Source organism: Candida pseudojiufengensis (genome assembly GCF_024610245.1).
Source record: "Candida pseudojiufengensis strain CBS 10847 chromosome Unknown scaffold4, whole genome shotgun sequence".
Taxonomy (NCBI): Eukaryota; Fungi; Ascomycota; class Pichiomycetes; order Serinales; family Debaryomycetaceae; genus Lodderomyces; species Lodderomyces pseudojiufengensis.
Window position 1 is genome coordinate 475,696 of NW_026261529.1, and position 23,671 is coordinate 499,366.

At 29.9% G+C, this 23,671-nt stretch overlaps 14 protein-coding genes across 14 annotated transcripts; 8 read left to right on the plus strand and 6 right to left on the minus strand. All coding sequences in view use genetic code 12, as the record gives it.

Annotated features, from left to right (window-relative positions):
* Positions 1-1,405: 1,405 nt before the first annotated feature.
* On the plus strand, positions 1,406-2,857 carry KGF55_002905 (uncharacterized protein; the record flags this gene model as incomplete). Its single annotated transcript, XM_051757640.1, has 1 exon — positions 1,406-2,857. One exon carries the CDS (start codon positions 1,406-1,408, stop codon positions 2,855-2,857), a length of 1,452 nt encoding a protein of 483 aa, XP_051614346.1.
* Positions 2,858-3,054: 197 nt separating this feature from the next.
* Positions 3,055-4,326, minus strand: DBR1 (RNA lariat debranching enzyme; the record flags this gene model as incomplete). Its single annotated transcript, XM_051757641.1, has 1 exon — positions 3,055-4,326. One exon carries the CDS (start codon positions 4,324-4,326, stop codon positions 3,055-3,057), a length of 1,272 nt encoding a protein of 423 aa, XP_051614347.1.
* Positions 4,327-4,436: 110 nt separating this feature from the next.
* Positions 4,437-5,342, minus strand: MCR1 (cytochrome-b5 reductase; the record flags this gene model as incomplete). The annotated part of the gene is made up of 1 exon (XM_051757643.1): positions 4,437-5,342. One exon carries the CDS (start codon positions 5,340-5,342, stop codon positions 4,437-4,439), a length of 906 nt encoding a protein of 301 aa, XP_051614348.1.
* Positions 5,343-5,950: 608 nt separating this feature from the next.
* KGF55_002908 (NADHX dehydratase) lies at positions 5,951-7,033 on the plus strand (the record flags this gene model as incomplete). The annotated part of the gene is made up of 1 exon (XM_051757644.1): positions 5,951-7,033. The coding sequence occupies one exon, from the start codon at positions 5,951-5,953 to the stop codon at positions 7,031-7,033; it is 1,083 nt and encodes a 360-aa protein (XP_051614349.1).
* A 273-nt stretch (positions 7,034-7,306) lies between these two features.
* Positions 7,307-8,677, plus strand: KGF55_002909 (uncharacterized protein; the record flags this gene model as incomplete). Its single annotated transcript, XM_051757645.1, has 1 exon — positions 7,307-8,677. One exon carries the CDS (start codon positions 7,307-7,309, stop codon positions 8,675-8,677), a length of 1,371 nt encoding a protein of 456 aa, XP_051614350.1.
* Positions 8,678-10,049: 1,372 nt separating this feature from the next.
* GPD2 (Gpd2p) lies at positions 10,050-11,183 on the plus strand (the record flags this gene model as incomplete). Its single annotated transcript, XM_051757646.1, has 1 exon — positions 10,050-11,183. One exon carries the CDS (start codon positions 10,050-10,052, stop codon positions 11,181-11,183), a length of 1,134 nt encoding a protein of 377 aa, XP_051614351.1.
* A 123-nt stretch (positions 11,184-11,306) lies between these two features.
* Positions 11,307-13,196, minus strand: KGF55_002911 (PLB2; the record flags this gene model as incomplete). Its single annotated transcript, XM_051757647.1, has 1 exon — positions 11,307-13,196. One exon carries the CDS (start codon positions 13,194-13,196, stop codon positions 11,307-11,309), a length of 1,890 nt encoding a protein of 629 aa, XP_051614352.1.
* A 317-nt stretch (positions 13,197-13,513) lies between these two features.
* Positions 13,514-15,346, minus strand: KGF55_002912 (uncharacterized protein; the record flags this gene model as incomplete). Its single annotated transcript, XM_051757648.1, has 1 exon — positions 13,514-15,346. One exon carries the CDS (start codon positions 15,344-15,346, stop codon positions 13,514-13,516), a length of 1,833 nt encoding a protein of 610 aa, XP_051614353.1.
* Positions 15,347-16,264: 918 nt separating this feature from the next.
* Positions 16,265-17,296, plus strand: KGF55_002913 (uncharacterized protein; the record flags this gene model as incomplete). Its single annotated transcript, XM_051757649.1, has 1 exon — positions 16,265-17,296. One exon carries the CDS (start codon positions 16,265-16,267, stop codon positions 17,294-17,296), a length of 1,032 nt encoding a protein of 343 aa, XP_051614354.1.
* Positions 17,297-18,745: 1,449 nt separating this feature from the next.
* Positions 18,746-19,663, plus strand: ISA1 (Fe-binding Fe/S cluster assembly protein; the record flags this gene model as incomplete). The annotated part of the gene is made up of 1 exon (XM_051757650.1): positions 18,746-19,663. One exon carries the CDS (start codon positions 18,746-18,748, stop codon positions 19,661-19,663), a length of 918 nt encoding a protein of 305 aa, XP_051614355.1.
* Positions 19,664-19,788: 125 nt separating this feature from the next.
* On the minus strand, positions 19,789-20,337 carry KGF55_002915 (uncharacterized protein; the record flags this gene model as incomplete). The annotated part of the gene is made up of 1 exon (XM_051757651.1): positions 19,789-20,337. The coding sequence occupies one exon, from the start codon at positions 20,335-20,337 to the stop codon at positions 19,789-19,791; it is 549 nt and encodes a 182-aa protein (XP_051614356.1).
* A 199-nt stretch (positions 20,338-20,536) lies between these two features.
* KGF55_002916 (uncharacterized protein) lies at positions 20,537-21,271 on the minus strand (the record flags this gene model as incomplete). The annotated part of the gene is made up of 1 exon (XM_051757652.1): positions 20,537-21,271. One exon carries the CDS (start codon positions 21,269-21,271, stop codon positions 20,537-20,539), a length of 735 nt encoding a protein of 244 aa, XP_051614357.1.
* A 97-nt stretch (positions 21,272-21,368) lies between these two features.
* Positions 21,369-22,082, plus strand: KGF55_002917 (uncharacterized protein; the record flags this gene model as incomplete). The annotated part of the gene is made up of 1 exon (XM_051757654.1): positions 21,369-22,082. One exon carries the CDS (start codon positions 21,369-21,371, stop codon positions 22,080-22,082), a length of 714 nt encoding a protein of 237 aa, XP_051614358.1.
* Positions 22,083-22,355: 273 nt separating this feature from the next.
* On the plus strand, positions 22,356-23,402 carry KGF55_002918 (uncharacterized protein; the record flags this gene model as incomplete). Its single annotated transcript, XM_051757655.1, has 1 exon — positions 22,356-23,402. The coding sequence occupies one exon, from the start codon at positions 22,356-22,358 to the stop codon at positions 23,400-23,402; it is 1,047 nt and encodes a 348-aa protein (XP_051614359.1).
* Between the last annotated feature and the right edge of the window lie 269 nt (positions 23,403-23,671).

A 23,671-nucleotide genomic window follows, 5' to 3' on the forward strand; every position in this document is an offset into this window, starting at 1 on the left:
TATCAATACCCATTGTTTGAGCGTTCACCAAACCAATTTTTTAACAATCTATTCAAATGTCCAGCGAACTTCCCCTTTCCTCGACTTTTGATTGTTCCATGTTGGATTAGTACTTTTTATTCAGAACGAGATTCATGTATAAAGTACTACGTTTTGAATAATTAGTACTAACTTAAATCCATGGAATAAGCAATTCAAGAAGAAACCAAATTTCATTCTTGTAAAATCATATATTGGCGAAACAGACAGATTTAAGTGGTATGCAATATTCAAATAATGAATTGCATACCATTTAAATCTGTCTGTTCATATTTCTGGACACTTGGGGAATTAATGATCCTCTGATCCACTTGGAAGAATAATGATAACCTGTGGATTAGAGGATCATTATTCTCCCAAGTTTTGTAAAATCATCAGTGAGGAGCAAAATATAGTTCTCACGTCACCCAACCAAAATTCGATTGTTCCATTGCAATTAAATCATGCTGACTTAGCTGGTGATATGAAGAAGTGACGGCTCTCCCTCATGATACTACTTAGTTATATACGTGACAACAGTTGCCTAGATACTAAGATTACTTGTCATAAGTGAATCAAAAGCTCGAAAATGTGGTTCATTTGGTTGAGTGAAGTCGAAGTGTGTCTTGCAAACACCTCATCCCCGAAAGTGGACTTAAGCCATCATTTTGAGCCAGATTTCAGCTACAACGCTATCGGAAAACTCCGTATCATAATCATTCACAACAATATTGGAAAGTGAAAATCAAATATTACTCAACTTATTGTGTGTTGATATTTTAAAATTTAATGAGCAAGCATCATATTAATTGTACTATTGAAACTTTCGAGGTTCCAGATCGATGCTTCAAATGTAGAGTCACAACTTTTGTATCGTGAGCCGAAGGATTTTGATTTCAATTTGAATTTTTTTCAAAGTATTAAATCTTTATGAAAAAAAACAAGTGATAAAGTAAAGCAATATACAATGTGACTTAATTTTAATGATACTTGCTAGGCTTTAGATGTAATGAAAATTGGTAATAAATGGTAGTCATAGTGAACGAAACTTGATATTATTTGAGGTTCTAACATCCAGTTCATTTTTCGATTTAAGTACGTCGTAACTTTAGAAGTTTAGTAGCGCAATTTTGTGACAAGTTGACGTTTAATTTACTTCATAAATTTTTCCGTTTTATTAACAAATTTAAGTGGTTCTACATAATCAATATGCGGTAAATACCTAAACTGGAACGAAATTGAACAATTGAAAGATGTTTATCTATCAAGATAAGATGATTCGAAATCAAAAACCATTTCCATAAAAGCAAATGAATCAGTACTTCAAGTTCTTTCCGTCCTTTTTGGACTCAGAATACTAGAATCAATACTATCATCCCTTAAATTTATGAATCAAATTACCAGAATTTTGAGTAAGACAAGAGACGTCTTGTGGGGTGTTCCACCATCAGATCCAAAAGCAAGAAGATACTTGTTCAAATTAGATGTATTTGTATTGACTTATGTTTGCTTATTGTATTTTTGTAATTTCTTGGATAGACAAGCATATTCATCATCATATCTTTCAGGAATGGCTGAAGATTTAAATATGATTAAAAAAGATTTTAATATTGGTAATACTATTTTTTATGTGGGATTTGTTATATCTATGGTACCTCATAATTTAATGATGCTTAAAGTTAGACCTAGATATTGGTTGACATTTTGTGCTGGAACTTGGTCTATTTTAACTTTGATTAACTTTAGATTGAATCATTTTTATCAACTTTGTATATTAAGATTTTTTCAAGGTACTTTTGAAAGTTGTATATTTGGTGGTGTTCATTTAATGTTAGGTACATATTATCCAAATAAAAAGGATTTGGTAATTAGAACTTTTGTTTTCACTGCCAGTGGATTAGTAGGACAATTATTTTCGGGAGTTATACAAGCTGCTGTTCATTCAAATTTGGATGGGAAACAAGGATTAGCTGGTTGGAGATGGTTATATATTATGGATTTTATAATAAGTTTTCCGATCGTTATATATGGTTTCATATTCTTTCCTGATTCACCAGATATTGCAAAACCATTTTATTTTACTGAGGAAGAACATCAAATGGCTTTAAAAAATATGAAAAAACCTACTCATGATAAATTTGATAAACAACTTTTGAAAAGAGTTTTTGGTAGATGGCATTGGTATCTTTTTAGTATGCTTTGGATCACAGGTGCATCAAATGAGGCATTTGCATCAAACAGTATATTGGGACTTTGGTTGAAATATTATGACTATTCAATATCAGATAGAAATCATATACCTATGGGTGTTTATGCAGTAGGAGTAGTATCAACAGGTATAGCAGCGTACTATATCAAAAATGTTGGTAATGGCAAGAACCATTGGCATATGAATCTAGCAGTTGCTATAATAATGATAGTATCTCCAATTTTACAATTATGCAAACCATTCAATACTTCTTTCGTATTTGCAGCACAATTCTTAGGTGGAGCATCGTATGCGGCCCAGACCGTTTCTTTCGCTTGGGCAAACATTGTATGTGCTGATGATTTACAAGAAAGAGCAATCGTCATAAGTTCAATGAATATGTTAGGAAATACTATGAATGCATGGTGGTCGATAGTGTTTTTTGGAGCCGATACTGCTCCAAGATTTAGAAATGGTTCAATTGCATTATTAAGCACAGCCATTGCTACTATATTTGTGGTTTTAGCCATTGCTTATTTGCACAAGAGAGATGAGGATAGAATTGGTGGACTCGTTGAACAAATTGACGAAGAAGAAGTCATAGAAGGAATTGAAAAAGAAATTGATAGCTCTATAGAGAGGAAGTATTGAGTGCTTGAATATATGGAATTCAGTGATATGTATGCAACAAATTGTAGAATTTTTGAGAATCAAGTGTCTTGGTACATTATAGTTCTTTACCTATCTTTCATCCAGCGCTTGCAAGAAAAGGCGCAACTCCTCTCGTGCTTAGGATCGTCATTTCACAAACAAAGGTGACGCTAGAAGAATACTTTAATAAACCCTCCTTAACTAACATCATCATTCGGTGCATCACTGCTCTCTAAATTCAATCTTGGTATGTTGAACTTTTCACAGTAATCTTTAGTTTGATTATTAGGGAAATATTTCAATTTCCCATCAAATTCGACAGGTGCAATAATTTCAAAATTTTCAGGTACTATAAATTCGTCATCATTTAATTTATCCAATTTGGAGATCTCTTCTTCTATTATTGGAAGAAATTGATTTAACAGAGCTAGTGATTTTAATACTGATTGTGGATCTAATTTTAATTTTTTTAATTTTGTTTCAACTATCTTATTTATTGCAATTGATCTTCTATCATAGTATAAATTTGAATTTTTTGAAGATGGATGTTGTAGTCTTGTTTCTATTTCTATAAGTTCAATAAATTTTCTTTTATTTCCGACTTTGTCTAATGCAAGAAATGAAGTTTCATAGTTTTTATCAAGTTTTGGTCTTTTAGTCATTACCTCTGTTTCATTCTTTGGCTCTGGTTCATCAAAATCTAAATCTAAATTGATCTCATGATTGTTGAGTTGTTGATGTTTTTTATGTTGCTTTTCATTATGATTTATATTTGCACTAAATTTTACATGTAAATGACCACTAAACCAATATCTTGGTTTCAAATGATGTATTAAAATTTCGTTTAAGGGACTTCCTAGTTCCCCTTTTTCAATGTCATCTTTAAAAAATGGTTTTCGCTTAAGTAAAGTACGCTTATCTCCAAATTTATCAATTCCAACTGGCCAGTCATGGCTTAGTATTACATCAGACTTAGAACCTAGTAAATACATTTTGATAAAATTAGTTAATTTTTGATGATAAACACTTCGTATTGAACTTGAATCAAACGGTAGTTTTTCCATCTCTATGCCATTATTATTGTAAAATGTATATTTGTTATATATACCACTCCAACCACTAATTAATAATCCTTTGTACCAAACACTTCCAAATTCACCTAGATAATAGATATTAGGAGCCACCCAACCTCCATATTTCAATTCTTGTAAATAACTTGATGACTCATGATTTCCACCAATGAATATAGTTAAGACAGGTGCTGTTTTAGTTCCTTTATAGTAGTCTTGAAAATCTCCTAATTTTTGATATTTTTTGGGGACATTTAAAGCTTGAAAATCTGCCTGGTTTCTTAATGCCTGGAAATCTCCGCATATTAAAAGTAGATCAGTTGATTTAGGTATCGATTGGTAAATCTTATTTAATTCTCCATGACAACATCCTTCAACTGCAATTTTTAGTTTATTCATTTAAAGAGTGAAACAAGTTGAAAATTTATTTTTCTGATTTTGTCTGTATATTCTACACCTTTATTAATAATAATATTCTTTACTTCTGTCTATACAAATTTGCCTATATTTTAAAATTTAAAAACATGTTCTTTTGCATAACCTAATTCTTTCAATGCACCAGTTAATTCACCTTGATCAGTTGGACTTGGTTTGTTACCACTAATAGCATTATATAAAGCTGGTGGACCACAAACAAAGATTTTAAAATCTGCATTTGGTTTTTCTAATTCCTTTTTCAAAAAATCTTTTGTAATGTAACCAACTTCACCGTCCCATTTTGAATCATTTTTAGCATCATTTACGAAATAATGAACTTTAACTTGATCTTTATGTTTTGAAGCAATTTCATCAATTCTGTCTTTAATTAAAATGTCATCTGGTGAAATATTACCATAAATTAATTGAACTTTAGTTTTATCAATTGGGTTTGAAGTAATTTCATGCAACAATTGATATAATGGAGTAATACCAGTACCACCTCCAATTAATGCAATTGATTTGAATTGATTTGGTTCCCATTTCCATTTAACAACTGGTCCTTTAAAAGATAAAGTATCACCTTCTTTTAAGTCATGAATATGAGTGGACATTTTACCTCCATCATACTTCTTGACAACAAAATCAATTGTTCCTTTTTGTTTTGGATCTGATACTGGAGTATATGGTCTAATGACATTATTTCCTTTCGGAGTAACATATTTAGTCATTAACATTGAAGCAGTTATTAAACCACTTTCATCATCAGGATTTTTTAAATCAAAAGTTAAATGTTTAGTGTTATGATTTAAAGTTTCAGTTGATTTTAATTTTAAATCAATCCAATCATCTCCTCCAGTGAAAGTTTTACCAGATTCATTACTAATAAAATTTCTTGTGGCTGTTGAGTATTGATAAGCGGCAATTGAAGCAGCTGCAACACCAACAATTGGTACAATATACTTTGGAGTTAAAACTTTAGATAATGATACTGACATATTTTAATTAGCAATAATTCGAGTCAAATACTTTTCAATTGAGTGGTAACTATTCGAAAATTATCAATTTAATAATGAAAAGTAAATGATTTTTTGAATGTATGAAAAATATTTTAGAAAAAATAGATCTATTATAATAAAGCAACATTATTATTGGAGTTTAAAATTATATATTATACATTAATAATATTATTAATATTTAACAACTATGTAATCAAATACTACAACTGATTTTAATTCTCACCGGACCAACTCGTATAAGTGTAGTATGACATAACCATCAATTAGATTAAATCATATTGGCTAATATCTTATTGTACTTACTTCCTAAAGTTGATTTACGTCAACATAAATTGTCTCATTTTTATATAGAATTGCTATTAAATAACGGAACTTGTATAGAAACTGAGTGTGTCGTATTCAATGTCAAGTTTTCTTTAATTAACGGAGTACAATCTGAAACCGGAATTTTTTCAGACATTAAATCCATCTACATCTAGAAAAACAACCCCTTAAGTTATCATTTTATATATCAATTGCTATTTATTGTAATTCAAAGTTCATCTTCAGTTACTACATCTTATACATTTCATTTGTCAATACTAGAAATGCTAAGAAAGAAAACTCAAAAGGAATTGATTCATTTATCTCGTCAATTAGTTCAACCATTATTACCAAATTTTTATAAAGGACAAGCTGGTAAAATTTGTATAATTGGAGGAAATGAAGATTATACGGGAGCACCATTTTTTTCAGCTCATTCGGCAGCTTTAGTAGGAGCCGATTTAAGTCATATAATATGTGAAAAACAAGCTGCCCCTATAATAAAAACTTATTCTCCCGATTTAATGGTACATCCTTACTTGATTGATTTGGAAAATCCCATTTTAAATTTAAACGATGACGAATTGAATAAATTGAAAAGTTTATCAATTGAAGAGATATTGGAGAATAATAATAGTGTTTTAACTAAAATTATCGATGATTTGATTTTACCAAAGGTTCAAGGTTTATTAAATAAAATGGATATAATAGTTGTAGGACCAGGTTTTGGTAGAGATCCATTGATGTTAAAATCATTGGTTCGTATACTTGAAGAGATTAAAGTTTTGAATAAACCAGTTATATTGGATGCTGATGCATTATACCTATTATCCATACAACCTAAAATTATATTAAACTATAAAAAGGCAATTATAACTCCAAACATAGTTGAGTTTCAAAGAATAGCCAAAAAGCTAGATATTCCAGTTGACATCTCTAAGGATTACTCACAAGAAGTATTAATTGACCAAATGCAAGAAGTGTCCAAAAAGTTGGGAGATATTATAATTTTCAGAAAGGGAGAACATGATGTAATAGGTAACTCCAAGTCAGTGGTGATAAATTCATATCCTGGCTCAAATAAAAGAGTTGGAGGACAAGGAGATACATTAACAGGAGCAACAGCAACTCTAATAAATTGGTCAAACAATTATCTTGATAAATTATGGGATAATAAAGTTGAGCTAGATGAGATTGATGCTCATTTACTAGCTTGTTTTGCTGCTAGTTCATTAGTCAGATCTGCTAGTGCTAAAGCTTTCAAAAAATATGGAAGGTCTATGCAAACTTCAAATATTCATGAATTTTTACATGATGCGTTTTTAGAATTATTTGATGATAGTATATTTAGATTGAGTAATATATGAACGTGATCTTTGAATGAATCATGATTTTCCTGACACCAAGAGGTTTTTTCTGAAGTAATTGTGACTCCAAATTAAATAGGTACGATGTAATTAGTAAGTAGGATACAAGACTCATGCTTTGTCTGACCATAAAGTCGTGCAAATTTATCAAGATCTCTATATTAAAATGCACTCGGTTAAATTATTTCATGGGGAAATATCTGATACCTAATAGAAAAAAAAAATACGATTATTCATTATCAAATCATTTTACATCAGTCAAAACAACCAAAGATGGATCCGGCAAGTTGTGGACCGTCAAGTGCGTTACAGAACTTAAACAAACATACTCAAAGAGATACATCACTACAGCATCAGAGGCTACATTTAAATGGACCACAACAGCAAGGAATACATCAATTTCGTCAAAAGCATCAAATTGATTCAAATTTAAATAATGATTTCAAACATTTTAACCAGAGTTCAAATGGACATGATTTTGCATCACTGTTTTTACAGCAAATGAATAGACCACAGTTTAATCAACAAGCAGAACCAAATATGAAACTACAACAAAATCAACAAGGTTGGGTTAATGATTTTTCTAACTTGAGTATTGAACATCAAAAACTAAATCAACAACACAATAATTGGAATCAACAATTTAATCAACAACGATCATCACAACAATTAGGGCCAATACGGGAGCAACAACAACAACACCAACCACAACAACACAATTATCATCATGCACATCAACAATATCATCCAAATTATTCGATGGGAAATTTTCAAGATAGATTACAAATGAACGCGATTCCACAATATAATCAACAATCAGAACATCAAGAAATGCATAAATTGCAAAATCAACACCAACAATTTGAAAATGAATTTGACATATTAGAAAAAGAATTACTGGAACAACAACAAGAACAACAAGCTTCAGAAATTGCCGTTGATGATTTAGACTCAGATAAAGAAAAATTTGCACAAACTGCGAAACTAGTTGAAAGTTCAATGAATCAAATTAATTCTCAAGATTCAAATATGAATGAAAAATTTCAAAATTCCGAATTTTTAAAATTAATGAGTTCAATAAGTAATAAACAAGTAGAATTAGAGGGTGACAAATTAGTTAATTCTGAAAATAAACAAGATGTTAGGGAAGTAGGGGTCCCTCAAACTACTATAAATCAACAAAGTGAGAATGTACAAGGAGAGACTCAGTCTACCCAAAATGTTTCTACTCAACAGGTAAATAACGACATACACAATATAGACTATCATCAGCCAATTCACACTCACATTCCATCAGAAGAGATGGACGACTGGTCATTTGATTCGATACCGAACTATCCACCACCACAACCGCAGCAAGTTAAGAAAAAGCAACAACCTGAAGAGTTAAAACCACAAGAGAATAGATTACCTGATCCTCTTTCACACATCAAAGATAATCAACTAGAAGGGATTCTTGACCCATTGACAGCTGCTAGAATTATTAGTGGTGGTCAAGTTAAAACTCGTGACTGGACTGATGTAGAAGGTCAAGATGATTGGTTAACTTCTGATGCTTTCCCTGGAATGAATACAAATCCTCATGTTCCATGGAGAAAAAATAATGTTATACATAATGACGATAATGAAGATTTTGGTTTATAGATTTAGAGACATCTTTTTATAGCCAAGAAATGAATAATTTATGCTTTGATTATTATTTTCAATGTCTCAGATATAAACTTCAAGTGTAAGGGTCTTGTAGTCGATTAATTTTAGATACACAAACCCAATTTGGGCTTGATATCAAATATAATTCAAGTTTCTGATTGTAATGACGTCAAAGAATTGAAATATTATATAGAAATTGTAAAAAATATTTGTCAAATGAGTCTTGAATGCCAATCCAAGCAATTGAGTTCAAAAGCCGATATTAGTCAGAAAGACTAAAAAGGAAACTTATAGAAATTGAATTCAACGGTAAATCTCATCAATTCACTCTCAGAGATCTTCAATTTAATCGCGATCTATTCACAAATTCCTCTAACACTATCGTAAGACATCTATGGATCAAAAAGGGGTGTAAATTTAAATTTATATATTTATATGCGGCCTGAAATCTAGTCCATCCCTACGCTTGCTTTTCTCACCCCTCCTTTATTTTGGTCGAACTTGACGCAGATTTTATTGGGCCCATCCGCTACCGAGTGGTACAAATTTTATAATTTCTTCTAAAGTTCCAACCGATTCGACTTAAGTTTAAAATTAATAGAGATGTTGCATTTGAAGAATTCAGATGTACATAGCTTAGAATTTTTATATACGTAGCAATCTCAACTATCAAAATTTAAGTAGAATCTGTTTTCTGTATGAGAATTATCTCATCTTATTTTCATATCCACCCCTCTTATGGTTGTTTATAGTCATCTTAAATCTGAGAATTGATGTATTAAATTTGTTGGGTCAACGAAAAAATATTGTTGGATTCAAAAAACTTTATTCAAATAATTTTACATTATTACAACCGAATAAATATCGACGTGATGAGATGCTATAGAAGTTTTCATTTCTCAATTGATTATTAAATCACTCAAGGTTTGGTCAATTCATTCAATATTTGTAACTCGTTTATTAACAATAAGCTGTCTTTATAAACAATCAACTTTTTGTGTAAGCTATATTTCGGAAAAACTTTTTCTTTGTTTCTTTTTCAAAGTTTTGTGTATTTCATTTACGTAATTTCTATATAGAGTATTACGTAACATATTATGTAACCCCGTGATATACAGATATGAATTATGAAATAATTTTAAAAAGAAAAGAGTTAAAGTGCAACAATAATTTTATAGAAAAAACACATCACAAAATACTCAATTTCATTTATATGATATCATCCCTTTCTAAAATTCATATAAATAAAAAAGTATTCCCGTTTACTAAATCTCAACAAATTCATCAATTGAAATTATATAAATCAAACAAACTTATACTTCCAAATAACTTTACAGATTATCAATTAATTCATAACAAATACAAAATGACTGCTTCAACACCATACAAAATAGAACATCCTTTTAAAGTTGCTATAATTGGATCAGGCAATTGGGGTACAGCAGTAGCCAAATTAGTTGCTGAAAATTGTGCTGAAAAACCTGAAATTTTTCAAAAGGAAGTACCAATGTGGGTATATGAAGAAGAAATAGAGAATGATAAAGGACAAAAAAGAAAGTTGACAGAAATAATAAATAATGATCATGAAAATGTTAAATATTTACCAGGAATTCAATTACCAACTAATTTAGTTGCAAACCCAGATATTGTTGACATTGTTAAAGATGCTGATCTTTTAGTATTCAATATTCCTCATCAATTTTTACCAAGAATAAATAAACAATTGAAAGGTAATGTTAAACCAACAGCAAGAGCCATATCATGTTTGAAAGGTTTGGAAGTTGATTCAGAAGGTTGTAAATTATTGTCTACTTCAGTTACAGATGATTTGGGAATATATTGTGGTGTTTTATCTGGTGCCAATATAGCTACTGAAGTTGCAAAGGGTAATTGGTCTGAAACTTCAGTTGCATACACAGTCCCAAAAGATTTCAGAGGAGAAGGTAAAGATATTGACGAATACGTATTGAAACAAGTTTTCCATAGACCTTACTTTCATGTAAGAGTTATTCAAGATGTTGTTGGTGCCTCGATTGCTGGAGCTTTAAAAAACGTTGTCGCTTGTGCAGTAGGATTCGTTGTTGGAGCAGGATGGGGTGATAATGCAAAAGCTGCAATAATGAGAATTGGTATAAAAGAAATCATTCATTTCGCATCTTATTGGCAAAAATTTGGTATAAAAGGCTTAGCACCACCAGATCCATCGACTTTTACTGAAGAAAGTGCAGGAGTTGCTGATTTAATAACGACTTGTTCAGGAGGTAGAAATGTGAAAGTTGCTAAATACATGGTTGAACATAAAGTAGATGCATGGGAAGCTGAAAAAACAGTCTTAAATGGTCAGTCATCACAAGGTATAATCACATCTAAAGAGGTTCATGAATTATTAGAAGCATACAAATTACAAAATGAATTTCCATTATTCGAAGCCACATACAAAATTATATATGAAAATGGTAAAGTTGAAGATTTACCAGCATTACTAGAAGGCGAAGAATAGATTAGAAAGTAAATATATTTATAACGATATAGGTAGAAATTAATTAATGATTGCATTCTTTTTTTTTTTTCAATTAGATTAATTAGCTATATTAGCTCTCAGGTTCCTAGCATATTAATGAATTTAGTAATGAATTTTTCTCCAATGGGTCGGAGCAGTGCAATTACAATTTACGGTTTTATTCCGTTTCGGAATGCTTCCATGGTGTTTAAATTTTGTTGGAGAAGTTAAATTATATCCTGGAATAGTATCTTTATTATACCAAGACCAATCATTAGTTACACCATTATCATCAAAATTATCATAAACTTGATTTCCAGTGTAAATTGTTCCATCCCAACAATACTTTTTAAAACATTTTTTACATTGATCAGTTTGTTCAATACCAAGTCTTTCTTCCTCTCTGTGAATAATTGCACATCCAACACAAACATCAAAATCTTCATCTAATGTACCATTCAATCTTGAAGCAACTGCAAATCCATTTGATATCATAGCATTACGTTCAGTCAAACTATATTCTAATTTGAAAGTCGATGTATTGCTCCAATATGTGAAAGGACGATTAGCAATATAAACAACTATAGGAACACCATAAATATTATCAGTTAATGTTGAAAGATTTTTTGCATCACATCCAAAAAATGTAGGTTTTGAAGTTAAATTTAAGTTTCTAAATGATGATTGACCTGGTACATATGGAAATGGAGTATTTTCACCAGCTTTTGAGAACTGTCTTTCATAAGTTGTAACTAAACTTGTACCATCTGGCCAATTCAAATAATCCGCTGAATTATCAAATGCTACTATACAGCTAACATTTCTTTTCAATAATGGATACAATGGAACATTTTGACCATCTTCCCCACCATCTACCAAATATAATGATTCTGATTCTTCAATAGTATTATTTGCATTGTTTTTGGAATAAAATGGATTTGGATCATAAATTGCAACATCTACATTTGCTTTTTCAATTGGATCTAATAAAATTTCAGTAATCAATTCTTTTAAAAAATCAGGAAGGGTTGAGTTATCCAAATATAAAACAACTTCATTGAAAACACTTGAACTAGTACCATAATAGAATCCAGTATTATCAAATCCTTGAACACATGATTCATCATTAATTGGTTGACCAGAATCTAACTTTGTTCCTAAATATTTTGACTGAACAAATTTACCTAAATATGGCGATTCACTTCCCAATTCAACAGGAGTTAAGGAGAAAACAGTACTATTGCTTGGACTAATATTTGTATTTGGTACCCTACCTAATGCAACCAAAATTGGAAATGGACTATAGTGATTTCTAAAATTTGTTTCATTCAAAACATCATTAAATCTATAACCAGCACCATAATAAGGCTTTGTAGTTAACAATGGATAACTTAAAGCTCTTCCCCAAACATCAGTGATACTAATACCAAATCCAGCTTCTTGTTTATCTAAAACTTGTTCACCAATATCAAACCACATTTCTAAATTTTCAACAGAATTATCAAAATAATTTAAAATTGAATTAGTTGTTTGCCATAATTGATTATTGTTGATTAATTCATCAATAGAAATTAAATTACTGGATACAACAGATCCAACCAACCATGAACCTCCTGATAAACCAACAATATAATTTGAAGATTGTAATAAACCACCTAATCCTTTACCATTTACAACATTAGTTCTTGAATCTAAAGCAGCATATTGACCTGCTCCACAAAGTTGTGCTCTATAACCACCACCAGAAAATGCTAAACCAATTGTTGGATTTGCTTCACTTAAAAACTTTGATGCATTAAAATAATCTAATTTACTTAAATAAGCTTCTAAACTTTGTTTTGCAAGAACATAATGTGATTCAATATAATTTGTTTCTTCTTTACTTAAACCTGTTGCTGATCTAACTAATGGGTTAATTGGACATGTAGACTTTTCTGGTTCATACCCATGAGATGACGCCGAGGTTGCCCAAGACGCAATTGAAATGACAATTATAAGAAATTCGAATAACATTTAAAATTGTATCAGTTGTATTGGTTTTATGAAAGTGTTTTATTCAAAAGTGGTTGTAAAATAAAACAATTTTTTTTTTTTTTGCAGCATAATTTTTTGTATGGTAAACAAAATTTTGTTAAGGAAAAATAAATTGATTTTTATCAAAATTACTAACTTTCAACAACAACAAGACACACTACTTTTGAGTGTCACGAATTAAAAATTCCAAAGATCGTCATGTCTACGCAAGTCAACGTTATAAAATCGAAATATTGCATTAATAAATTAAAATTAGTCTTTATTACCATCGAAAATTCTCCTTACCATGAATTTCCTTACTCTCTTTTCTTTAAATTTGGACCTGTTTCAAAAAACCCAGGTATCGAGTTACTAGTATAATCATTAGCAACAACAGTTAACCCACTTTCATCAAAATTATCACCTATTGGATTACCTTGATATATAGTTCCATCCCAACAATATTTTTGAAAACATTTTTTACATTGATCAGTTTGATCATGACCTAATCTTTCTTGTTCTCTTCTTATAATTGCACAACCTACACAAGCATTCCATTCCAAATCTATTGTACCATTTAATCTTGATGCAACCGCAAAACCATTAGAAATTATTGAGTTTCTTTCATCAATATCATATTCTAACTTAAATGTTGATGTGTTTGACCAATATGAGTAGGGACGATTTGCAAAATAAATTACTAAAGGAACACTGAATACATCATCAGCTAAACCTGTCAAATTTTTAGCATCACAACCGAAGAAAGTTGGTTTAGCTGTTAAATTTAAATTTCTAAAAGTATTTGAATCAGGAACGTATGGAAATGCGGAATTTTTCCCTTCTGCTGAAAATTGACGTTCATAAGTTTTAACTAAACTTGTACCATCTGGCCACTGTAAATTATCTGCTGAATTATCAAAAGCAAAGATCGTACTTAAATTACGATGCAATAAAGGATCCAATGGAACATTTTGACCATCTTCTCCTCCATCTACCAAATATAAAGTCTTTGATTTCGCGATTGATGTATCTGGATTTGAACTTTTGTAAAATGGATTGGGACTGTAATTAGCAACATCAACATTTAACTTTTCAAATGGATCGACAGCAAATTTGTTAATTAAATCTGTAATAAAATTGGGCAATTTAGTTTGACCTAATGTAAGTATTATTCCATTAAATAATGAGGAGGAAGTTCCAAATAAAAACCCAGCATTGTCAAATGAATTAATACAAGTTGATGAATCAACGGGATAACCATTATCTAATTCTGTACCCAAATACTTTGTTTGAACAAATGATTGTAAAGAAGGTGATTCACTTCCTACTTCAAATGGAGTTATTGAAAATACTGTACTGTTCAAATTAATAACACTAGTGCCTGGTGCTCTTCCATCTGCTACTAAAATAGGAAGTGGACTATAATGATTTTGAAAATTTGGTTGGTTTATAATATCACTGAATTTACTGCCTGCTCCATTGTTTGGTGAATTAGCTAATAATTGATAACTTAATGCTCTTCCCCAAATATCGGTAATAGTGACATCAAATCCTGCACTTTCTTTACCATGAACTTGTTCTCCAATTTTGAAATAAGCACCAATATCTTTCAAAAAATTACCAGAAGGTGATAAAATTGAATGTTCTGTTTGCCAAAGTGAATTTTGATTAATTAAGTCATCAATTGAAATCAAGTTATTCGACACTAATGATCCAACAAGCCATGCACCACCAGATAATCCTGAAATGTAACTCGAAGATTGTAAAATGCCACCTAATCCTTTACCATTTACAACATTAGTTCTTGAATCTAAAGCAGCATATTGACCAGCTCCACAGAGTTGTGCTCTATATCCACCACCAGAAAATGCTAAACCTATAGTTGGATTTGCATTATTAAGAAAATTAGATACATCAAAGTCTTTCAAATTAGCATCATTAAGGAAAGTAGCCAAATTTTGCTTTGCAATTTGATATCTTGAATTGATATATGATTGTTCATCTGGATTTAAGCCCGTTGTTGATGATCTAGTCAATTGACCACCAGGACAAGATACTTTAACAGGAGCATAACCATCTGAGGATGCAGCTATAAATGATGCCGCTATAATTGATAAATGGTATAATATTAACAATAATGATAAAAGCATTTCACTTGTAGATGTTGAATCAGTTTGAAAACTAAACCTGAAAGTGAATTTAGGAATTAATTGGGAACCAGTTCCATTATATTTGCAAATTGCATAACCTTGATTATACTTCACATCTTGTTATTAATATTTATGTTTATGATTGACTATTGTTGATTATACAACGTGCAACATAATTAGCCCTAAACCTCGATTCTTTTTTCTATCTTGCAACAAAGATACGAGTGAACAATAGATCTTTGACAATAGGAAATAGGAAATTATCGAGGTTCTCTAAAAAAGATTTATGCACGTTGCAGTGATAACTCGAAGATCAACAACTTTTTTTTTTTTTTTTCGAGTTTCTAATGCTGATCTTTTCAATACAATAGGAATATCAATAATAGTCTTGCGCGTATCAATTAACTAGTAACTTAGACCCTTTAATGATAAAACAAATTCGTATTCAAACCATTACTTCTAAATATGATTTTCATATGTTGTTTTCCATCCAAATGGTTGTATTTGAGCCACGCTATTTTTAATTGAAAAACTGACTATAATTGTCTGTACTAATTTAAATTTTTGATTTATAATCTATTGTAAATTTGGGACACGTGAATCGCAAACTAATCATAATGAAATGAGACAAATTTAGCATTTTTATCTCTCTCGATTGCAGGTGTAAGTCTCCACGATTAAAATTTAAAAGATATTCAAAGAATTTATCACTTTTACAAAATGCAAGAGAAGATAAGAATTAAAGAATATTTTTGAAACAAGTTCAGATCAGGAAGTTATGCGGCTTGAATTTTCCACTAAGAAATAAAAGAAAAAAGCTTAGCAGCATGAACCAATTTTAGAAGCAAAGATAGAGATCATATGAATTGAAACTAAGAATTATAACTTTCAACTAACCTAAATAACGATTTTATTTGCATGCCACATCTACCTTCAACAGATAGTCGGGTCAACTACGATCAATTCAGAAATACCCCTACACTAAGAGAGACAATTGCTCAAAAGGTAGCAAGTCTAATTCATACTGGCAAAAAATTTAAAGAATGGTTCATTGAACAATCAATTCCTATCAAAGCTTTACTAGTATTTGGTTTCATAATATTGGTAATATTGGGAACATTGTTTATTATTTTTCATAGCTATTTTATAAGAATATTGATACTGATATCAAATGAGTGGCATGATTTAAAATATGGTAATTTGATTATATTTTCATTGATATTTATAGTTGGATTTCCACCATTAATTGGATTTTCAGCATTAAGTTTTCTTACTGGAATGATATATGGTTTTCCACAAGGATGGCCAATTTTAGCATCAGCTGCAGTTGCAGGTTCAACCGCTTCATTTTTGATCTTTAGATATTTTTTAAATAATCAAGCGAATAAACTAATGGCATATAATGAAAATTTCAAAGCTTTTGCGGAAATTTTAAATGAAGATAATTCATTGTTACTATTGATATTGATAAGATTGTGTCCGTTACCTTATTCACTATCCAATGGTGCTTTAGCAGCAATTCCAAATCTACCAATAACGACATATGTATTAGCCACAATCATTACATCACCAAAACTATTAATACATTTGTTTGTTGGAGCAAAATTGAAAGACTTAGGTGATAATGAAAGTTCGACAACAAGCAAGATAGTGGACATTATAAGTATAATAATCACAGGTAGTGCAGCTACTTTAGTAACTTATATAATTTATAACAAAATGCAAATAAAATTGGCAAGTTTTCGTCAAAGAGGATTTGTGAATGATGATGTATTGGTATTTGGTAATTTTGATGATGATTTGGAGATGGGAAGTCATAATGAAATTGAATTAAATTCTGCTGATTATGATACTGATAATTTTATAATAAATGAAGATGAAGAAGACGTTGATAATGAATCGAATATACAGGCTGATGATAGATCACACAAAAGTCAATCTAGTAAGTAATATGAATAGAGTCACATAGATTATGTACAAATATTAATACAAATAGATTAGAAATATTAGACATGGCAAAAAGTTAACGATCGTAGTAAATGATAGTAAATGATAGAGATATGATCAAAAATGTGGGATAGGATCGTTTTTTTTTTTGAAACTTGATCAAGAGAACTCTTGACTGAACAGCTGAAGTTGAATCATAAACAAATTCAAACGATGTCTCTTTCTCTTTAATATCTAGAATCATCGCTGTTCGACTGAGAAATACTCTCGTACCTTTTGGCTGACTGTTTCAGCCGTTGATCTTGCTATAACCACTTACACGAACTTGCACTTCTTATGCATCAAAAATATTGCCAGTTCTTTTTAAGTCGATCTTGTTAACTTTATTTTCCAGTAGCAATTCTTCTGAAATAATTAGTGGAGAAAGTTTTAAAACCAAGTAGTAATCAACTTTGCGATCAATTTGATTCTAGAGTTTGCCATATTCGTTATATCAAACAATTCTTATGTAATTTCTTGAATAAAAAATAAGCTGCATCCGTACCGCACACGTTAAGAGTAAACCATATTATTTCAAAAAATGAGCGCAAAAACATTTTGAAACAACCACAATTTGATTCAAAACAGGTTTGAGAAGTAGTTTAGAATCCTCAGTATTTTGAAGACTTGTCAAAGACATTTTTACTTGCTCGAATCTATTATGGGTATCTATATAAAGTAATACAAAGAATACATTTTACAAAATACTTAGTAGGTTGTTGTTTTTTTTTTTTTGGTTTAGTTGCAAATTTTCAAACAATTAGTTTCAAATAAACTTTAAGAATGTAGAAGCGCTTATAAGCGTGAAACAAATTAGTTAATGAAGCTAGTGACACTCGATTAGCATTGTAATTAATAGTTTGTTGAAGTAAATGTTTCGAGCTATATGGATTTTTTGAAAAATATAATTCTATTCTATGAAAGCATTTTCAATTTATCGGAATCGAAAATTGTTGTTAGTATTTTTAAATTAACCAATTAAATCAATTAGAAATATTATTACGTTATATAATAGTAAAATAATATGTCACATATTTATAAAGTATGGTAGTGTATTTAGTGACAATTTAAGAATTATTTAGAATTATTAACTTTTATACACACACACACAATAAATTATAATACAGTACTATATTACTATTACTATTACTATTACTATTGTAGTTATTATTAATAATTATATTAGATCATTGCTTTATCAATTACTTTACAAATAACATTTACAAAAGATCATTTATATTTACAATAAATTAGTATATCACATTACATATTACAGTTAAAACATATTTGACTTCAGTTCAAGGTTTAGACTTACAGGAAATACAGCAAACACATCCCCAATTTTAAATTCATTTTCAAAAATTTGCATTTTAGATCAGATAACCATATATATTCTCACCAAGCACTAAGATTATGATAGCAAGAAGATCATTATCGACGATACAATTGACTAAGAGGTTTTTATCACAAGAAATTAAAACTAATAGTAGTAATAGTAATAAAAGATACATACAAACAATACCTTTATCAACCGGTAATACTAATCCATCTTCATCTTCATTTTTTTATAATAATGATCAAAATAGAGAACCAAAACTTATAGATAGGAATGATACAAGTAGTAACACCAAAACTCCTTTAAATAAATGGGCTAAACATTCGTTAGGATTTCCATCATCACCTATTTCATCACAATCACCAAAACCTCAACAACAAATACCTCAATTACAATCACAATCACAATCACAATCTCAAGTACCAGTACGGAGGCTGAGGACCTCGAGGTTCAAAAAAGAAACAATGCCTCAACAACAATCACAGCAACAGAAACCATCAGAACCAGCTTCTGAAATAATAGATATAGCATTTGATCCTGAAACTCAAGCAGCATCATCTTCAATACAAAATACTAAATCTACTCAAGCATCAATACCCAAAACCACATCAACTATACCCACTACAAATACAACATCTACTCCTAAAAAGAAAAGAACTTTGAAACCAAGAAAAGCATTAATAACATTATCATCAAATGCAATAAAACATTTACAAGCTTTATTAGATCAACCAACTCCAAAATTAATAAGAATTGGTGTTAGAAATAGAGGTTGTAGTGGATTAACTTATAATTTAGAATATGTTGATAAACCTGGAAAATTTGATGAAACTGTTGAACAAGATGGTGTTAAAGTATTAATAGATTCAAAAGCATTATTTTCAATTGTTGGTTCAGAAATGGATTGGTTAGATGATAAATTAAGCTCAAGATTTATTTTTAAAAATCCAAATTCAAAAGGTACTTGTGGATGTGGAGAATCATTTATGGTATAAAGAGATGAAATATATATTTAGTATAGTTTAAATACTAAAATTAATAGTTAACGCAGTGATGAATGTTTATTATATTTATAAAATTTTAACTTAAAAAATTGTAATATCTCTTTTATATTACTCCTTTACTGTATTTTTCTACATTCAAAATAAGTTGCATCAACATCATTTGGTAAAGAACAAAAATATTCATTTTTTTGCATTATTTTAAATAATTCAATTGAATTAATACCTAATTTTAAACAAGTTTTACCATTATCGTTATTTGAAGTACATATTATCAGTTTTTTTAAATCTCTTTCACCATCTATAATAAATAAATTTGATATAGGATAACTTTCTAAAAATTTAGTAACTACTCCAGTTACTTCTTTTGTATTTATTGTTTGAACATTTATATTTGATGTTTGTTCAATTGTTTTAGAATCAGTTGTTGCATTTGATGATAATTGTTTATGACTTAATTGGTTTAACGTGGTTTCAATATCTGACTCTTGATTGTTTAATTGTTGTTGATATGATTGAGTATCTTTTGGATAATTTGAATCAATTATCGGTGATTGCGGTGTAGTTAGTTGACTATGAGATCTCTGTTGAAGATTTGTTGTTGGCAATGGTGGTTGTTGTTGAGGAGGAATTTCTGATTTAGTTGATCCGAATGATAACCAACCCATTTTACTTTATATTATATGATTTATATGCTAAGTTTGAAAATTTTGGTAAACTGTAGATAATAGTTGCTGATATTATATTTTACAAATGCAATATATAAGAGCTAGTATATACAGGATAAATTCTAGACACCAACTTTTATAAACAGTAATGTAATATACACCCATCATTCACACAAACTACTCAAGCTCAATGAATTATTCAAAAACATGTTTTTAAACTTTCATTCATTCTCATTAAAGTGGTATAATATTGTTTATACTTGAGATAATCCAATCCAATTGGACCTTGTTTTCCAGATTTTTTTCCTTTTTTACTTTTTTGATTCTCCTTCTCCATGTCTGCTAATGGTTCCTTCTCCTCATTTCTATTGTTATCCAACCAAGCATCAATCTGTTTCACCCAATCAAATTTGAAATCATATTTAATAAAGTTAGGACAATCATAATCCATTCGTAGTATCGTACTAACTACTTTTGATTCTAATGTATCAACACTAGATTCAATTTCATCTTGTTCAGTAACTATTAGTTTATCAAGTTTTGGATTTGGTGCAGCAGTAGTATGATTAAAGATAAAACATAATGTGTTCAATAACCTTTCATTAATCAATTCATCTTCTGTTATTGGAGGTAGACCTAAAAATTTCTTACGTTTTAAATTAAAATCTCCTCGTTGAAATTGACGTTTGAGTAATGTCACGTATTCATCTGAAGTAATAGTTGGAGTATGATATGGAGAATTGTCTACTTTGAATAATGATGGAGAACATTCAAAATTTCTTAATTTGTAAAATCTCTTGTAATATGCTAATAATTTTGATTTGAAATTGGGTAAAGATTTGATTTGTTGTTGGGTTGTTTGTAGATTTATTGTTGGTTTGTGAAATAGTAGACCTTTTCCATTTGAACGTAATGTAAATTTAAGTTGGTCCATTAATTGAATTAAATTGTATCATTATATTTTTTTTGTGTATGAATGTAATTTGGTTGCAAAATTCAAGATCTTATTATAATCAAATTATCATAAGAACATGTCACTCAATATACGTAAAAATGATATATACTATATGCTAGAACATAACTTGGACTTAAAATTGGGTCCAGTTGTTATTCCAGCTTCAACTTTAGCTATCAACATAAAGATATTCATAAACAATCACAAACTTATCGAGGACGATTCAAATACAGATTTAATTCAATTAATTTCATCCAAATTCCAAAAGTTTTGGACCCTATGTGACTATTCAACTACCGAAGAAGTGCTGAGAGATTCACAACATTCATTTTCGATCATTTGCAAAGAAGAATTATTCAGAGACTATAATAGATGTATTACTTTATCATCAATAGACATTTCGATTTATGCATTAACTAATTCCACTGATTTGATGCTTGATGAATTACTATTGGATTTCAATTATTTGCTAACATCCTGGTATATCTCAATTGAACAAATATATCCTTTTGTATTTTCAATCAATGGTAGGAAATTTATTAAACTAAATTTACACTGGCACAAACGAATGATGTTAGAAGTGTTGGGTTCAAATACTTTCATTGATATAAGCAGGTTTATATTACCATTAATTGGAATAACGAAATCAACATTTATAACTTTGAGTTTATTGAAAGATTCAAAATCTTACCCTTCAATTCTTGCCGAATCAAATCTAAATACCAGGAAAAGCACTAGCATTATAAAATCATTTCCATTACAAATAATTGATATGAATGACGTTGATTGACCTGATATTCAAAATCTATTTGATTTATTGTGTTCAATATTTGAGTTGGTAATTAGTAAGCCATTGAAACATAGTCCTCCAAAAATTGGTTTTTGAATTTTAAGTCCCCCAACTTAAATGTATTTTTCCGAAATAATATCTCATGCGGAGGGTCCTACCAAAAGTCCGAAGTTTCAAAATGATTTTAAAAAGGTCCAATTTTTTTAAGCTAAGTCCAATACTTTGAGTTACCATTTTGTTTTTTGTTCTTTGTCAAACCTATTCAATCAAGTCATGTCATCACCTTTAAATTTAGCCATTGTTGGAACAGGTATTTTCGCTACAGATACACATTTACCAACTATTAAAAAAATTTCAAATTTGAAACCAATTGCAGCTTATAATAGAACAAAATCAAAAGCAGAAACATTTGCTGAAAAAGCAGGTATATCAAAAGAAAAAGTATATGATTCATTAGAAGAAGTTTTTAATGATTCTAAAGTTGATTTTGTGGATGCATTATTACCAGTTCAATTCAATTTAGATGCCGTTAAATTAGCAATTGAAAAAAACAAACCAATATGTTTTGAAAAACCTATTGCTGCTAATTTAGAACAAGCTAAAGAAATTGTTAAGTTGAGTGAAAAAACGGATTTACCAATTGCTGTGTTGGAAAATTGGTCATTTTTAAAAGCTATCAAAATTATTAAAAATGAAGTGTTACCAAAAATTGGAGATATTATTGGTTTTACTTATAATGCAACTGGACCATGGAATGATGAAAACAAATATCTTGCTACCGGTTGGAGATTAAAACCTGAACATATAGGTGGATTTTTAAGTGATGGAGGAGTACATCAATTAGCTCTTTTGATTGAAGTATTAGGTGATGTCGAATCCGTTAGTGGTTTAACCAAACAAGTAAGAGAACAAAGTGGAACTGATGACATCTTATTTTCAACAATGAAATTGAAAAGTGGAGTTATTGGTACATTTACATATGGATCAGCATTTGGAGCAACTGATAAATCTACATCTTTTACTATATTTGGAACAAATGGTTCAGTTACATATGATTGGTCTCCTTCATTAAATAAACCTACAATTTCTTACCAAACTGGTACAAGCGGCCAAACTAAGAGTGAAAAGACACTTATTGAAATTGATGAAGTAAACACTTTTGAAGAAGAATTTAAAAATTTTGCAGAAGCTGTAATAAAGAAAGATAAAAATTTGATTGTTGTACCACCATCAAAAGCTTTTCATCATTTGGCGATTGTGGCTGCTGCTTTGGAGTCATCTTCAAAAGGAGGATCTAATGTAAAAGTAGAAGTTGTTTAGAGAAATAGAGAAAAAATGCTAAATTCATAGAACAAAATTAACGTTAAAACCTCGATTTTATTTGACCACTATATATACTAAAGACGCATTTTCTTGCTCAATCTCAATAGACGAAGTATGTAAAAATGTAATAAGTCCTAGTAAAAACGATATTCATGCTGCGGCCATTTTTGTTAGCGTCGAGTTAAATGTAGCAGTGAAAAACCCGTCTTCGATTTCGTCTTTCTTGTACCTCAAGTATTTTACCTTAATTAATGGCTGAGTCGATG